Below are 18,324 nucleotides of genomic sequence, written 5' to 3'. Positions count from 1 at the left end.
CAAGGCCGGCAAGTGGTGCTGTCCTTACAGTTTTATTGCAGAATACATTAAGTAAAAGGAGTAGATTCCCCTGGCTTCCCTCACTCTGAGTGTTACCTGCTGACAGAGAAAACATCAACCAGTCACTTACTTTAAAGTGTGATGGAGGCTATAGATAAACTGCCTAGGATAAACAATCTCACCATTTCTCAAACTGCTTGACAGCTAAGTTGCTCTGATAGCGCTTAGACTTATATACTGCTTCACAAGGCTTTGCAGCCTTGTCTAAGCAGTTTACGGCGTCCACCCCAAAAATCTGGGTCCTCATTTTACCAACCTCGGAAGGATGGAAGGCTGAGTCAACCTTGAGCCACTCAGAACTACTGGCACTGAGCAGTGAGCTAGCAGGCGGTACTGCATCCTAACCACTGCGCCACTCCGATCACTTGGATTTCTTTCTGAATATTAATTTAGCACTCTTTTGAAAGAGTGCTAAACTTATATTAAATGCAAAACTGACTGACTGATAGATAACAGGTGGACAGGAGGGATTGCAAGGAGCTCTTACTTCCTTTACCAAACCCTTTCTTCACATCTGCAACCTGTTAGCCTAGCAGGCACGAAGTAGGCATAAAGTAGACATGAAGTAGATATAAAGTCAACCTGTTAGTCTAGCAGGCATGAAATAAGGTAAAGTAAGAAGGGGTGACCCCTAATAAGCAAGTTGTTGTGTATATGATTTTTTTTAACTAAATGCAATACAGGGGAAATCAGACATTGGGGTATCTAAACAGTAAGTGGATGGCCATTTTCAGAGGTGGGAGTCACTTACCTTCCCTACCGGTTCGCAAATGTGAGTGGGTGTGCGCGGTCACTTTGCTCGTGCGTGCCACCTTCCATGCATGCTCAGTCTTCCGTGCATGCTCTTTGCATGCTCTTTGCTCTCTCACGCACCTTCCGCACATGCTCACGGCCTCCAAAACGCGGCAAAATTACGTCCAGGTGGGTGGGCGGGGCATACCACAGTCGCTGCTACCGGTTTGTGAGAACCAGACAGAACTGGCTGAATCCCGCTCATTTTTAAGTTGTTACCTTCTCTTCCTGTCTGATCTAGTCTGAGATCCCAGTATGTACAAGATGCTTTTAGACTACAAATTATGCTATTGTTCATCTACTCTGATCCTGAAAAAAGTGGGCTTGATTTTGTTTAGCCCATTCAATATATTATTCCATTCCTTCTCAGAAAGAAAAAAAAAATCCCTCCATGACCACAGACATTCCACGACATAATGATATTTACCGATAATAAGATGTTGGGTACTGCATGATACACAAATTATCACCTGTGGGTTTTGCTCCGATGACTACCCATCTGAATAGGAGTTTAAATTCATGCAAGGGGGACAGATACCCTTCAGAAGGGTTACAGCTACTGAGGGAAGAGCTTTAATGAAATTCTAGGCACCGAACTGTTGTTCTATTTACATCTGCAAGAGAATTGTGGGGTAAGAGATACTTGTAATGTCAAGGTTGATAATTGTGAATAATGATGCTTATAAGATACTAGAGAGAAAAAAAACAAATTTCTGATTCCTTCCTACAGGTACCAACTTGAAATATGAAGATTATAATTTTACTTCTTTCCCTTTTGGGGCTGACGTTCTCCATACCAGTAAGTAACCTTTAAATTTTTTCATGTGTTACTTTTGGTGGTGTACCTTCTTAGCAAGCTGAAAGTGTATTATGAATTTCATAAAGCATAGAGCCAAGTTTCGCCCTGATGCCAAACAAACTTGTTCTCTATCAATCCAAGCTTGCACAAGCACCAAATCCCTCCCCCATCTTTCAAAATTTGGGATTTTAATTTGTGTAAAGTAATTTAGTTCTTGATCTGATTTTACCTATTCTCATGAGGTAGCAAAATCTCATGTAGTAACAGCTGTAAAAATGTCCAATTACCAACATTTCTAAATAGAATTTCAGTTTTCTGAAGGCTAATCTGGGATATTTCTCTTCTCCACACATCTTAGAGAGAGAACTATAGATGCCTTTATTTTACATTGTTGTAGGAAGGGGAACTGGGGGCAAGGCATGTGCTGAATTTTAAGCTTTTTCAAGATTTTGTGGGTTCTTAATGATGTTTGGAGGAGGAAGTTTGCAATTGTTTCTCTTTCAGTTTGTTTTTCAGATAGCTTTCTGCAGGCAATATATATATATGCCTTCTGGGCAGCCTGGAACAATCTTAACCACTTGGGTTAAAATGTATAAAATCATCCCCCACCTTCTCTTTTGAAGGAGACATGAGGAAATCACACTCTTATAGTCAAGTAGATTCCTTAGATTTCACATGTGAAAGGTCTGGTGCATTGGGAAATATCCAAATAATGATAATACTCTACTATTTGTTCAATGTCTGTGCATGAGTTTATGTACACGTTTCTAGATTGAAAGTAATAAGATATTCTGCTTGCTGAATTGAAAACGAGAACAAAAATAATATATTACGTTCAGAAGTTGTGAGTGCTCCATCACTGGAGGCTTTCAAAAAGAGACTGGACAACCATTTGTCTGAAATGGTTTACGGTCTTCTGCTTGAGCAAGGAGTTGGACTAGAAGATCTCTGGGGCCCCTTCCAATTGTTCTATGTACTAACTGGCTTCAGTGTTCTAAGACTATACTTCTTGCATTTTTATTTTGTTGAAATAAAGTTGGGGGGAGGAAGAGGAATAAAGAGAAATTGAGAGGAAAAAGAGAGACTGAATTAGACCCTCCCTATCTTCCCCTTTAATGTTTTAAGTGCCCTGGAGGCAAGACTAAGAAACTGGGAAAAAAATATTTGAAGGGCTGTGTTAAACTTATTTAACATCCTTTAAGGAAGTTACCAAGTATATTTATATATATTGAACACTGACTCTGTTACAAACACACAGTGAAGTGTGAATTAGAACAGATACAAAATACATAATGTTAAGCTGAACTATAACCAAGGGGTGGATAGAGTGAAGGAGAAAGAGGGTAAAAAGAAAAGAGAGAAAAGGAGAGACACAGAGAGGGAGAGAAAATAGTTAATGATAAAAGAAACCAACAGCAGACAATGTCCATATGCTGAGAAAACCTCAAACATGTGAGTCCATATAAGATACCAGGTGACTTGACTTTTTTTATTCTATATATTTGTAGGACTAGATCAGTGTCTCCCAATTTTCTTTTCTCAAAGAACAAAGTTAAAAGCTTTGTAGGATCACTTTAAGTTGGCCTCCAAGATGCCTCCCATCTTTGTGGCTATGTAAAGAGAAGCAGAGTTGGTTCTTAGCAGCTGCTCTGATCAAATGTTAACTAAAGCAAATGGATGAAAGGAAAATAGAGAATGGCCTGGGAAAGGACATTGATTAGGAAATTATTTTATTTCTCACAGCAATTTACACCTTAATACCTTTCCTGAGCACTATTCTAGGAAAATAATCTGAAAAATAGCGGGAGCAAAGAGCCTCTCTGGCCATGAATTTCTGGTGTCTTTCAAACTGGCAATTGTCTTGGTGTTGGAAATCCCAGGAGAATTTCTCAGTACTACATTAAAATGTTTTGGTGATGTGTTGGTAATTTAACACATTGAGGAAAGCTGTGAATAGTTAAGACTCGATGATTCTGTTTTATCACTGTGCTTTTAAAGAACCACCAGAAAAGGAGTGGATACTCATTGTGAAATGAATCATATGTTATGTTAATGTTTCTCTGGCAACCAATACAACCTTAATATTGCTGGGAGTGTGCAAATAACTCCCCAGAGTATTTATATGTACCGATATAAGGAAGTGCCTGATAAACAATGTATATCATATTTTTTTTGCACTCAAAGAATGCAAGTGAGGTTTGACTTCTCTGATGATGATTTCTTTGTGGGTGGTTAATGGAAGTCTTATTTTTGTAGCTCCCTAGCTTTGGACATATCTGTGAGAATGGCATAATATTGTTCCTCCTAGGTGATATAGACCATGTTAAGTGTTACGAGGATTCTTTGTAAGAGGCTACTGCAGCAAATCTTAGCTTGAATAATGACTTAGGTGGAGACTAAATTGCACAAGATTAAGACATATTGGTATGCTTCATTTAGAATTTATGTTCTTTTTCCTCAGATCAACCACATTGGTGGGATTCTGGCTACAAGCAGCAGCAAAGAAGTAAATAACATGGGGGTGACAGCGGGGGAGGGGGAGGCTGCAGGCCTGTGTGTTGCCAAAGCAGTGTGTGTGTTTGCATGTTCATACATTGCATGTTCTGAATTGTTTAATTATCTTGAAAATGTTGACACATTATTATGATGGCCTAGGTTCCTCTACTTTGGTCCGAGGTGCTAGTTTCCTTAGCCACCTTCCCTACTTCAGCTCACCTTATCTCTCATTATTGGCCAAACAAAAGAGTAATGGAGACCCTCATCAGACCTGGTACCTTTTCTCTCAAATCAGTTCAATCAGTTCTCTAAAGGAACCAAGAGTTTCAAGATGAATTGGTAAAGCTCTGCCAAAGATTTTCTGCACCGCTCCTTTGTGTTTCCCTGCTTCCCCTTGTCTTTGCAATAGCCATCTGAAGCAGATGAATCAGGAATGGAGGCAGCTGTATTGCTGCCATGGAGAAGGCAGAGTAGCAATAGCATAGCACTTAGACTTATATACTGCTTCACAGTGCTTTACAGCCCTCTCTAAGCAGTTTACAGAGTCAGCCCTATTGCCCCCAATAATCTGGGTCCTTATTTTACCCACCTCGGAAGAATGGAAGGCTCAGTCAACCTTGAGCCTGGTGAAATTTGAACTGCCAAATTGCAGGCAGCTGGTGATCAGCAGAATCAGCCTGCAGTACTGCATTCTAACCACTGCACCACCACGGCTCTTGAGTAGCCACAAAAAGGCCAAAACTAGTCCAGGATAATTTGGAATATTTCCATAGAATTTTTATCAACTTTCTCACAAATTACCCAAACGTGTTATCCATTCAGAAGTTCAGGGTAATCTTGAAGTACATTAGAAGGGAGTATGTATCAGTGTAACAAAACACTTATTTCAATGGGACTTTCACCACATGAATGTAAGTGCCCCATGAACCAGATCCTCCTACCTACCATCAATTCTCCACCAATTCTTATAAAGTCATGTCACTTCTCACTGGTTCAATTTATCTCATGATAGAGCTATCTCCAGACATGGCATTACTTTCCATTATTTCCACCCTTTCCTTTTTAAGAAATCCTCTGTTCTATCCATGGAAGGACAGGGGGGGGGGGAGGTTAAAAAGGAAATAATTGTGACTGCAATCTTGTAAATCAGCTTTCTCCAAGGTGGCAATCTCCAGATGTTGTGAACGGCAACTTTCCAAGCATGCAATTAAATCAGTATTGCAATGAGCATTTTGGTTGGGAAGGTTTTGGAATTAGAGGCCCACACAGGTGGGACATGTCATATTGGGAAAGACGGATGTACGGTGCTGTCTTTGCCATGTTTACGCAAAAGTAAATCTTTATACGTTCAATGGAGTAATTTTAGACTTCCAGCATTAATCCCATAGCTGTTCGTGGAATGTAAGCAGCTGGTGAGCAAAACTGCAGCCAGAATAAGCATATGCAGAACTTAAGGATTTTTTTCTTCACTTCCTGGAAAAAAATATTTAATTTATTTGTTATAATTACTGTTGAAAATTCTGTATAATCAAAGGTACTGATCAAAACTATTGTCCTTTAAGAATTTTTTTTAATCATGCTGTTTGTATTCTATTGTATTTATAATTCACAGGAGAATTTTCTAAACTGAGAAGGTCAAATAAATAAATAAATAAATAAATTCCACTGCTATTCTGAGAACATAATAGATAATTCTCCATCAAAAGGAGCTGTTAAGTATATATGTGCATAGTAAACAGCTCCAGCACAAGAAAATCTGCAAATAATTATATATCTTAGCAAGCAGCTAATTTACAGTGGTCTGATTATGATGAAATATTAAATCATTGTATGAAAAACTATCTGTGATTCATTTGCCAGATATTACGCCTGTTGCAAAGGTATATAGCGGTTGGTAATACTCCACAGCAAGCTCAGGTACTGCCATTTTTATTTCTCTTAATGGAAACATGTTGGTTTAAAAAAGGTCACATTTTAACATTGTTTAATATATTGTTCTGATATATAATGCTATAAAATAACAACAATTCTATTTATAATATGAAGCCAAATAACACAATCTGAATAAATAAAAATAAGCAAACACATTTTAAAAAAACAAAGTGAAATAGGAAACAATGGGATAAAAACAACACAAACAATAAAAATGAGATAAAATTGGCAAGTAGCTACTGATTAATGTTATTGCTGGCTTGAAGAAAATAAATTTATTATATGTTTGTTAGGTAATAGTTTAAAAAAACCCAAATCTAATGGCAATCAATTTAGCCTAGAATAGGATGTCCAATCTTGGCAACTTTAAAACTTGTGGGGTTCAACTTCCAGAATTCCCCAGCCAGCATGGTGTCAGCCCTGACTGAAATCATTTCGAGAGCATCTTCAGGGCTGCCACAGCAAGGCCAAGTGGAGCTGTGGGAACGTGAGGGGGGAGGTAGAGATAGCCGGGAGATGTGTAGCCAAAATAGCATTCTTTCCTGTGGGAGCCAAGGATGCTCTACCAGGTGTTGGAAGGGCATGGACCAAAGCCAGCCAGAGTTGGAATTGCGACCTGATTGGACCACATGATGGACATGTGACCTGAGGGTAAGAACTTTGGGTTTTGATTTGGGTGGGGAAAACTCTGGGTCCTTCAGAGTCAGGTTTTCACCAGCTGTGCCAATATGACATCCCAAATAAAATTGTGCTTTGAGGAAACTCTAGGCCTCAGAGTTTTGCTTGCTTTGGGGTTGTTACTTAGAACCCTGACACATGGCTGGCTGGGGAATTCTGGGAGTTGAAGTCCACAAGTCTTAAAGTTGATAAGGTTGGACACCCATGGCCTAGAATCTAAGATAGCAAAAGGTCTTATAAGCACCCATAGAAGGAAAGCCTGATTCCAAATGGAACAAGGAATTAGGTATATTCTGAGATTCAGGAAAAATGACAAAACAACAGTTGGAGGAAGAGGAGCCTGAGAAGGCAATTCCTCATTGCCTACAATGTAGTTTACATTTGCCAGAACCATCTTTGAGCTTCTCTCAACCTCTCCCATCTCTGCTGTTTGCAAATGGAGATGTCATACAAGCCAAAGGACTCTCCAGTTGCAAATGATGCCTCTGAGTCCTAAGCATTTTCTATTATTCCGGAGGGAGAAATCCACTGGGAGCAGGGAGGATAGTGTTTCCCGGTTTCAATCTGCAAACTTTCTTAGAAAGTATTAATGGAATATGCTCCCTCCCCCCACTTTTTTTTTTATTTGCCATAAATGCTTGCATTATCCAGAGGGTTTCTGAGATGAATAAAGGAGTGGTCCATTATTATGATTTAATCAGGGTTTAATCCTTGCTTCAAGTTGCAGCAATTAGTGCTCATGTGAACTATTTCAATGTTGTTTTTAATAATGCTATTATACCTGAGATTCTCATTATCGTTCCTTTTTCCCCCTTGGATTTTACATCAATCCCCAGTCTGACTAACAAATCTCTTCATATAATTATGGCTGACAGAGGGTTGTGTAGTGAAAGAGCTGTTTCCTTTCCCTTCACTGAAACTGAACCACTGACACAATTTGTAGCATTTTGGTAATATTCTTTGTAAAATGCTCTATTACTGGAGACTCTTACAACTGAAAACCTTGTTGAATATTGAAAGTCTTATGTACAAAGATACTAGTGGTCTTAGACTAAGAGGGAGAGGATGAAAATAGTCTTTGAAATCATGTTAGCAAAGGCAGTTGCTATCATGTATAATACTAATTAAAATTTTAATTAGATTAAAAATACAGATCAGAATCAGGACTTTGGGGCAGAAGTATGCTTTTTGTTCTCCCAGAAGACTATTTTCTTTTGGAATGTAAATAATCACAAAATCTTACCCTGAGTCTTTCAATTAATTTAAATTAAATTTCAGTATCTAACCAAGCGTGGTATGGTAGTTAAGATGTTGGATTAAGTTCAAGAAGATAAAAGTTCTAGTCCACTTTTAGCCATAGAATTTCCATTGCTAGTTTTGGGACTTTCATCATCTCTGAACCCAACTTTCCTGACAAGGTTATTGATGAAGGGATAAAACTAGAAAAAGAAGTGCAATGTATGTTGCTTTGGGTTCTGAAGACAAAGTATAAATTTAACAAATACAACTATTCACCGTATTCCTTTCTAAATTGTAGTCCCGGCAAAGAGCTGTACTGCCTCCAGCAAAGCTGGTTCCAGATCCAAACCTACCGGGAAATCAGCCTCCAAATGTGGTAAGCTAAAAAAAAAAAAAATTTAATATATCATCACTTTGTTCATTATCTTTTGAATAGCACTGAAAGAGAAAACCAAAACTCAGCATCCATCTGCTTGCTATCTGGGCTCTCGCCAACTAAAATCCTCTTCTAAGTTAGAAGTGGGCTGAAACCTAGGAATTCAGAACTCCATTGACCATTGATGATGAATCTTTGAGGTTTGGCAGGACAAAAATGCCTAATTTGATTCTGTTGGTGTGTCACATAGATCCTGCCAAATAAAAGAGAAACATTTTTTTTTATTTCCTATCCAATCTAGGCCACCCTGCATTTGGCGGGAATGTAGAGACTGGACCAGGGGTGGGTTCTACTTACCTTTACTACCAGTTCGCAATGGCATCCTTTTGTCTTCTCGCCTTCAAAAACGGAGCTTGGGGACTCCTGTTTTGACTCTAAGAAGGCACAGATCACCAATGACAACATCCGGGTGGTGGGCGGGGCCTCCCACCGGTTTTACTACCAGTTCTCGCAAACCGGTCCAAACTGGGGCCAACCCACCAGTGGACTGGCCCTTATGTAGAGGCTGAGGTCTTATCTTCAGCCCTACCACAACTGCCACTCAAAAAGACCACCTCACACCATTCCCCAAGGCATAATTGTCCCTGTGGTTCAGGGACAATCCTTGCCCAGGATTTGCCATACTGCTTACCACTTCAGGCTATGTTCTTTTTCTGTTGCCAGGTCCTTTTTGGCCTACCCTAAGCTTCTCTGGGTTGCATGAGGCCTTTGTTCTTGAAGGGCTTTGGAGAATGATCTTCTACGGCCTCTGCAGTCTCCAAAAACTGTGGGGGAAAAAAAATACAGGCTGTTTTCATATGATTTTCAGAGACTGCAGAGACTATATGAGAGCACATCCTGATTCTCATACAGGCTCCGCAGCCTCTGAAAATTGTGGGGGAATAGGGCATACTTTCAAGAATAATTGTTGCCAGGTATTAGTGAATTGCAGGCGTGTCACCTAAAAGGTGGCATGTTATTTTTGACAAACGTGTCGTAGATTTGCCATTGATTTTGGTTTGAAATAGAGAATGAAAAAAGATTAGCAGGAACAACTAGAGCAGGGGTCTTCAACCTTGGCGACTTTAAGCCTGGCAGACTTCAACTCGCAGAATTCCCCAGCCAGCTTTGCTTTCACCATCTCTTCCCACAAAAGCTTCCCAGTCAGCTTTGCTGGCTGGGGAATTCTGGGAGTCGAAGTCCACCAGGCATAAAGTTATCAAGGTTGGAGACCCCTGAACTAGAGTATTGAATGCATAGAGAGCTCCCTGCTGCCTACATCAGAGAAGGAAGCTGAGGGAAACAGTTAAAGATATCTTTCTTCTTGCTTTTTGCTGCTATCAGTTTTGTTAAATTGACAGCAGAAAAATGAACTGGACTGAAAATACTGTTTACAAAACTGATCAAGTGCATCTATTCTCTCTCCCTCTTTGCTATACAAAGGGGGGCACTGAATATAAGAATGGTAACATAACAATAAGTGACAATTCCTGATATTTTATTCGCCACCACAAGGCTATGGTTGTCGTACCAAACCAGAAGATGGTATTTATAATTCAGTGGAGAATTTTCTAAAGTCAAAGGGTTTTTAAAAAATTTCCATTACTATTCTGCAAATATTATAGATAATGTTCTATCAAAAGATGCTGTCCTCCAAGCTTAAGTGTATATGTGTATGGTAAACAACTCAAGCACAAGATCTGCAAATAATTATATATCTTGGTAGGCAGCTAACTTTCTGCAGTCTGATTATGATGAAGGATTAAAATTATTTTGTGAAAAACTATCTGTGATTCATTTGCCAGATATTACTTTGCAGATATGCTCTCTGTACCTGAACATTAAAGTGCAAAGTAGGAAGAACTGGCATTGCACTAATGCCAGGTCTAGCAATTATTTTTTTATGACTTCAGGCTCAGGTTGCTAAAAGCGATTCCAATTGAACTGAATAGCCATGCACAGAATTGCATTAAAACTCTTGCAAGAATCAGTTTTTAAAAATTCTTTGTGTTACAGAACTTTCCTGTCTTCAGCCTACCACAGAATCAGGTGTTCCCGATAGACATGAATTATGTAAGTTATTTTCTGCACTAAGCAAGTGTATCATTGTATATGCTTTGCTTCGTATATCAGATGACTGGCAGATCTGGGCCACAAACATCCCAACAAACTGGATGGCAGCAAAAGATAAATCTGTGCTACTAATGGTCATATAAATTTTGTAACCCATATCTGATAGCTCTACATATAGTCTTTCTTGGCAATGGTTCAGCAATTTTCATTTCTCTGTGAGAATGTTACTTCCCCATGTTATAGATTTCTTATATCAAGTTTGTCCAACTGATACAAGCAGGTAGGGAGCTGAAGGGGAAGGGGAAGGGGAGAAGGGGGGAAGGGAAGGGAAGGGAAGGGAAGGGAAGGAAAGGAAAGGAAAGAAGATTCCTGAGCATTCTGCTTTCAGTATCTTTTTTTTTTAAAATCAGAATGTTTTTCTATCTTTTCAATATTAGCAAAATTCTCCAAACTTGTCTGAGAGGGCTGGTTCTAAATTCACCCAGCTGCATGCATCCACCTACTAGAGAAATTTATTTTGGAACATTGCAGGATGCTGCTGTTTTCTTACTGCTTCTGCAAATCAAAGAACTAAAACCCTCTTGGCAAGAAAATCAGGATAGGATCACTTCTTGAAGAAAAAACTGAACTCCACAAGCAGAGAAGAGTCTTTAGCAATATCTAATAGTAGATACTCTGAGAAGTACTTAGCCAGCAATTGTGACTGCAGAACATGGCAATTACTACAAAATGATGGAGAATCTCTTCAGTATTCGTGACAGCTCAGACAGTATGTATTGTGCAACCCACAGAGTTTTTTTTATAGGATCCTTCTTAAAGGCAACATCCAGCCTGTAATGGATTTTCAATAAAGAGGAAATGTTTGAATACGAGAACTATTTTTCCTACTGTCATCTTTGGAAATCCAAGTAATATTGAATTTCCACTCTGGAATGTGTGATTCTGTTTTGTATCTGCACTGCTTCCCATGGACAATTGAAAGGATTATTATTTGCAATGGTTTGGGACCAAGCTGCCTATAAACATTCTGTCTGTTTGTCTTTCTGTTTATCTACCTATCATTTGTCTATGGCAAGGGTATCAAACTCACATCGTCACAGTATCACACGATGTATCGGACTTCCCCCCCCTTCGCTAAACTGGGCATGGGCGTGGCCAGCGCATGACACATCCTGCACGCGGGCCGGGACTTTGACAGCCCTGATCTATGGTATCATATTTAAGAACAGCCCATCTCTGGGTGGCGTACAACAAAATATTAAAAGCATAAAAACCGTAAATAAAATATTAAAAGCATAAAAACAGTAAATAAAACATTAAAAGCATAAAAAGAGTAAATAAAATCCAAAAGAGGCAAGAAACGCTGTGATGTTTCTTCTCATTAAGCCTCTTGCCTTCTTAGAGTCAAAACAGGAGTCCCCAAGCTCCGTTTTTGAAGGCGAGAAGACAAAAGGATGCCTTTGAGATTATGCTCTATTTGTAAAACTGCATCTCAGATGGCGTTCAGGATGAATTTTTATGCAGGGCCCTTCTGGTTCTATTGCTTTAGAATCTGTACGGTTTGGTTTCATAGTAATTTTAATAATTTAAAATTTAATAGTTTAATACGATAACAATTATGATGCTCCTAAAAGGCCTGAAGTACCAGGTTGGGGACAGATCCTCCAGGAGAAATCTATTGATGTGGTTGCTAAGAGTCAACACTGACTTGATGGCATATAATCAATCAATGAATGATAATAAGGGAAAAATCAATAAATAAATCCTGTAAACATAGATGGGGACGATTCTGATATAAGAAAGGCAATAATAAAAATGCAAGTAGAACATGGAAGAGATAGATTTCCACAGGAGTTGGAAAAAGTAGTTAAAAGAGCAGCCATGATATTAGAATACACAACTGGAATCAATTCGCAAGGTCCAGGTGAATTAAAATAATTCCCTGGGTAGAGCAAAAAATGGACTTTTTATAATGAACCAGCCAACTGAGAAAATATAAGTGAATTCAGAGGGGGGCTTTTCTAGTTTCTTATTTAGTACCGAACTAAAAGGGTACTCGAGGGACATGGTGGCTCAGTTGGTTTGAGATGCTGAGCTTGTTGGTCAGCAGTTCAGCGGTTTGAATCCCTAGAGCCACATAATGGGGTGAGCGCCTGTTACTTGTCCCAGCTTCTGCCAACCTAGCAGTTCTCAACCATGTAAAAAATGCAAGTAGAAAAAATAGGGACCACCTTTGGTGGGAAGGTAACAGTGTTCCGTGCGCCTTTGGCGTTTAGTCATGCCGGCTACATGACCACAGAGACATCTTTGGACAGCTGGCTCTTCAGTTTTGAAATGGAGATGAGCACCGCCCCCTAGAGTCGGGAACGACTAGCACATATGTGCGAGGGGAACCTTTACCTTTTAAAGGTAAAGCAGCAATATTTTTCCAATTGTACCCCAAGAGCCCCCATCTCCAACCACCAGTATTTATTGTCAGGGATAGTTAGAATGTGAATCTAATAATGCCTAGAAGATCACAGGATTCTTGCCCTGTTTTGTTGGTAGAATATGTAAGCCTTTAGATGTTGCAGAATAGCCAACGGGCTGTAATCCTTAACTTTGGTGCCAAAATCCTGACACTTTTCTTGACAGTTGAAACATCAGTGACATGCGTGAATGGGAAGCCTTACACACCTTGCTCAGGATCATGGTGGTAAAACTGTTGTCCTTTTCTTGGGCTATATTTGGCACTAGAAAGAAACAAAAATGGTGGGTTTTTTGAAGATTTTAATCACGTCACCCAACGCAAAGGAAGCTGCTTTCTTTCTTTCTGTATTTCTTTCTAATCATGTTCTAATCCACTTCCCATGCAGCTTTCTACTCTCCTAGGAATATTATCCACACTACAAACATTGCCTCTAGTTGGTGGGGGAATGACTGTACCACAGCAGCTACCACCAGGGCAAGCAGTAAGTATTTTATAACTCCTATGAGAATCTAGGCTGGCTAATATCCTCCTCAGTTTCCACTGTTCATCTTTCTCCATTTTAGAAACTAACTAAGTCAGCAATCATAGGAAGCAAATATACTTACCTTCCAGACTTAGACATTGGATAGTAAACATAAATAACCTCTTAATTCTCTTAAATCAGCTTCTGTGATCATCTGTGCCTATATGTCCGTGATAGTGAACCTATGGCACGCGTGCCACCTGTAGCACATGGAGCTATATCAGTGAGCACATGAGCTCAGTGCATGTGCATGCCGGCCAGCTGATGTTCGGTCCTTCTGGGCCCATCGGAAGTCAGGAAACATGCTGTTTCCAGCCTGTAGAGGGCCTCCGGGGGTGGTGGGGTGGGGAAGGCCCGTTTTTCATTCTCCCCAGACTCCAGAGCCTTTCTAGGAGCCTAGGGAGGATGAAAATGGCCTTCCCCACTCCCCTGGCAGCTCTCTGGAGGCCAGAAACGGCCCATTTCCCAACTGGGGAAAGCAAAAAAACGGGCCTACCGGCCCCACCGTGCCATTGCATGCCAAAAGTGGGGGGACCAGGGGGGGTCATGCACGCATGCACAGAGGGGTGGGGAGCATAGAATTATGGATGTGGGCACATGCACGTGTGACCCCCCCTGTTCCCCCTGCTTTTGGCATGTGATGGCAAAAAGGTTAGCCATCACTGTTGTATGTGATGTATATTCACACACTATTACTCTGCATGTCCCAAAGGTGGTTTTTCAAGAAGTAACTGGACTTTCTCTTTTTCTCTGAAGACATTTTGCTTCTCAACCAAGAAACTTCTTTGGAGCTGAAGAAGCTTTTTGGATGAGAAGCGAACCATCTCATTTCCCCCCAGTGATGGCTGGGGCTGGTAGGAATTGGAGTCAAACAAATTGGAAGGCACCTGATTGGAGAAGGCTTCATCCTGGTATAACCAGTGAAGAATAGTACCAGCTGCTTCACACAAAATTGAGGTGCAAGAGAATGAGAATTACACTAGCATTATGGGAAGAAAGTGCAAGCAGAATCGTTATACTGGCTACATTGATTTTGTCAACTTAAATATGTTTGTGGAAAGTGTAACTTAAAGTGAATCTAAAGAAAGGTTGTCTAATGAGCCAAAGGATTGCAAGGTCAGAATAGAAGCATGTTTTACAAGTACTGAATAGCTGAATAGCTAAAAGACAAACTACCCAAAAAGCCAATTCCTCCTTCAGTCTTACCTGTACTTAACTAAAGGTATAACATACATGCAATTATTACTACTTGTCTTGCAGATGCTGCCAATTATAGTTACACAGATGGGACCACAGGTAAGAAGTGAGACAGAAAGTCTGTTTGAGATTTTCAGGCTCTTTTTTTTTTTCCTTTTGCATAATGAATAGTTTTGCTTTTTTTGAAGTGGATGTCTGGCTTGTTTTCTCTGGAACAGCAGTGCTTATTCAATCATTTATTGGGAATTTCCATAGCCTGAAGTGGGTATGAATAAATTGTGAAATCTGTTTCCCTTAAAGATAATTTCATTCAACCCTTTTCCAATGGAGGAAAAACGGTCCAATTGTAATCCTGATCACTGGCTATCCAGCATTCTTGCCATTATGTGCTTTGCCATGACCAAGGTCTCAATTCCTAGCATCTGCAAGTGGGTCTAGGAAAGTGACCTCTCTGAAACATCTGGAGCAATCAGCTTTTTTGATCTTAATGGGATTGAATAAAATGGAACAGTGGCATGGCATAGTATAAAACAACTTTCTCCCACATTCTTACAATGTGTGAAACACACTTGGGAAGACAGTGCAATGGACTTCTTTTCTTCAGCATCATATCTGGCAGGGTATCTTCTTCCAGGAGGGTTAGGACTCTGTTAAAAAATAAGGAACTGGGGCACCATTAAAGAGCCAAGGTGGCGCAGTGGTTAGAGTGCAGTACTGCAGCTACTTCAGCTGACTGCTAGTTCAGCAGATCAGCGGATCAAATCTCACCGGCTCAAGGTTGACTCAGCCTTCCATCCTTCCGAGGTGGGTAAAATGAGGACCCAGATTGTTGGGGGCAATATGCTAATGCTCATGCAATATGCTAATATGCAATATGCTATATGCTAACTTTGTAAACCGCTTAGAGAAGGCTGTAAAACACTATGAAGCGGTATAGAAGTCTAAATAAATAAATAAATGGTGTTGCTAACAGGCTTGACTCAAGTGGAAATCCATTTCAGATCTTGATTTCACTGGAAATGGATTTATCTATCATTCACTAATCCATTTCAAAGCAGTATTGAACTAACATGATTGTCTTTGGACTAATCTCATGAAATCACAGTGGTGACAACTATTTAGCACTATCAAAAACCATTCTTATTTTTTATAAACATAAGATTTAGGTTCTTTTAGGAAAAGTATTTGGACTCTTAAGGGCCACAGAGCACTTCCAGAGGGTCCTTCAATTATACATATAATTGCCCCTTTTGTGGGAGGTAGGGGCTTAAGGGGTTTAATGGAAAAAGTGGTTTAGAAGTTTTGCTTTTGACGCACAACTTTTTCTTAAGAGCCCTTGGTGCGGTGGTTAGACAGCAGTATTGCAGGCTACTTCTGCTGGCTGCCAAGGGTACAATGCTCACCAGGTCAAAGTTGACTCAGCCTTCCATCCTTCTGAGGTTGGTAAAATGAAGTCCCAGATTATTGCGGGCTATAGGCTGAATCTGCAAACTGTTTAGAGAAGATTGTAAAGCACTGTGAAGCAATATATAGGTCTTAGTGTTATTGCTATTGCTTTCTTAGAAAAAATCAGAATAAGGCGAAATCCAACAAAAGGGCCAAAAATCTTAGCCTAATCACACTGGGATATTCTGTAGGATGTGGTTGTGGGAGGGTTGTGTGTCACCCCAGATTGCTCTCCCCCAGACAACATCCATGAGAAGGGGATTGTGGAAAAGTACAGAGAAGGAAAAGCCCTTTCAAAATATGAGCTTCTGGAATGGATAGCAAGTAATGAGGAAATAAATCAAGATTTCCCTGTCTTGATTATGTTTAGTATAAAAGTGGAGAGAAACAAACTGTCGGGATTTCAATATCCTGTTAATATTCCATATAATAATAAAGTTGTGCATTTCTTGTAGTGTGTGATCCAGACCTAGCCTATCACAAAGGTTTTATTGAAGGGGGTATGTGTGTGAAAAGATCTGCAGGATGGTGGGCTTGGCTTCATTATTAAAGGCGTAGAGCTTTGATCACTATTCCATGCCCATAATCCTGTAGATTTTGGAACACCTATGGACACCCCTGTATCTATCGTAATAAGACTGTGCATCATCATCATCATCATCATCATCATCATCATCACCACCACCACCATTTTTGTAAACTTTTTAGAAATCATCTTTTCCATGCCTTTAATGTTTATTTATTCCATTCTGCTCCCTCAAACCGACATTTTCTGATTGGTGTTCTAGGGTGCAGTGCTCAGCTCTGAGGAAATGGTAAATAATTTACTAACATATTTCTATTTTCATGGGATCATTCAGAATCATCACAAGCCCAATTCCAAACCATCCAGACTGTGTGATAAATTTACAGCTTCTAAGCCTTCTTCACAGGGTCAGACAAAATGCCATTAGGGGACCAAGGGCCTCACCAATTCACATTGGTGAGGCCAGGATATTTCATTTGGGTTCTTATAAAAAATTAGGCCTTCCTCCCTCCCTCCCTCCCTCCCTCCCTCCCTCCCTCCCTCCCTCCCTCCCTCCCTCTTTCTTTCTTTCTTTCTTTCTTTCTTTCTTTCTTTCTTTCTTTCTTTCTTCCTTTCTTCCTCCCTTCCTCCCTTCCTCCCTCCCTCCCTCCTTCCTTCCTTCCTTGTCTGCTTTAGAGTTTATACTACAGTTTGAAGGGACAAAAGAGGAAGACAAAAGATGGTATAGATCTATATACAATTTTACAGAAGCTAATTTAGATGTATGGATGTAAATCTAGAAATGATTGCTACAACTTTGGTTGCTCATTTAAAAATACTATACATGAACAAGACTTGTTCCATATATTTCAGGGTCTTGCTTTGTCCTTGCATGGTTCTCTGTCTTGAGAATTCACATTTAGACTGAGAAGCCCTTTAAGTGGAGAAAGTTTTCAATAAGATTGTTGATCTCTAATAAGTAGGGCTAGCATTCAGGATACCTTTGGATTTAAAAATATGGATAGGCTATGGAATCCAGAATGCTGTTTTCCAGAATTTGGCTTTTGAGATCTCACCAGGGGAAGAGGGAAGTGCTGAATTCTTTGCATTTTTTAATGGAGAAGTTGAAAACAAGAAATACTACTCTACATTCTCTCTCTTTTCATTCTTTTCTCTTCCATCTTTCTCTCTAATGTCCAAAGTGCTCCATGAGATCTTTTAACTTTTTGATGCATATTCTCTTGTTTTCTTTTTGCCTTGGCAGTCACCTTCACAGTTTTTCACTGGGCTTCTCCTTCCTGGCATGCAAGGAGCTATGTTCCCTTCAGGCCAAGCTGAACCCCCTCCTGAAGGTCAAGATGGATTTCTTCCAGTGGGCCAGGCCAATCCTGAAGGCACAGCAGCGGGCATCCAGAAGGTCTTCCCCACAGCCACTGATGGACTGAGTGAGATTCCAGGCGAATTGTACCCAACTCCCTCTGGCTTCAGACAGCCAGACACTGGGACAAGTGGCATATTTGTAGAACCAACTGCGGACATTAATATGGAACCAAGTGAGCTTCGGGAACCACCCACCTCTCTTGTAAAATTCGATATGGGTAATATGCAGAATCCTCAGAATCTCTCTCAACCACTTGTGAGAGGAGACAGCCACATACCCATGAACACTGTAGCTAGTAAGCCTCTGAATGTGCCCTGA

The 18,324-nt window shown here is 40.1% G+C and overlaps 1 protein-coding gene across 1 annotated transcript; it reads left to right on the top strand.

Moving 5' to 3' along the window:
* The first annotated feature begins 1,597 nt into the window (after window positions 1–1,597).
* Window positions 1,598–18,324, top strand: AMTN (amelotin). The gene is made up of 9 exons (XM_070934487.1): window positions 1,598–1,651; window positions 4,113–4,157; window positions 6,008–6,064; window positions 8,295–8,372; window positions 10,428–10,484; window positions 13,340–13,435; window positions 14,738–14,773; window positions 16,909–16,935; window positions 17,890–18,324. The coding sequence occupies exons 1-9, from the start codon at window positions 1,598–1,600 to the stop codon at window positions 18,322–18,324; spliced, it is 885 nt and encodes a 294-aa protein (XP_070790588.1).

The sequence above is a fragment of the Pituophis catenifer genome, unplaced genomic scaffold (genome assembly GCF_029215685.1).
Source record: "Pituophis catenifer annectens isolate HBS135680 unplaced genomic scaffold, rPitCat1.0.hap2 SCAF_2, whole genome shotgun sequence".
In the NCBI taxonomy this organism is placed as follows: Eukaryota; Metazoa; Chordata; class Lepidosauria; order Squamata; family Colubridae; genus Pituophis; species Pituophis catenifer.
The sequence above is the reverse complement of the archived record's forward strand: the minus strand, read 5'-3'. Positions and strand labels throughout refer to the sequence as shown.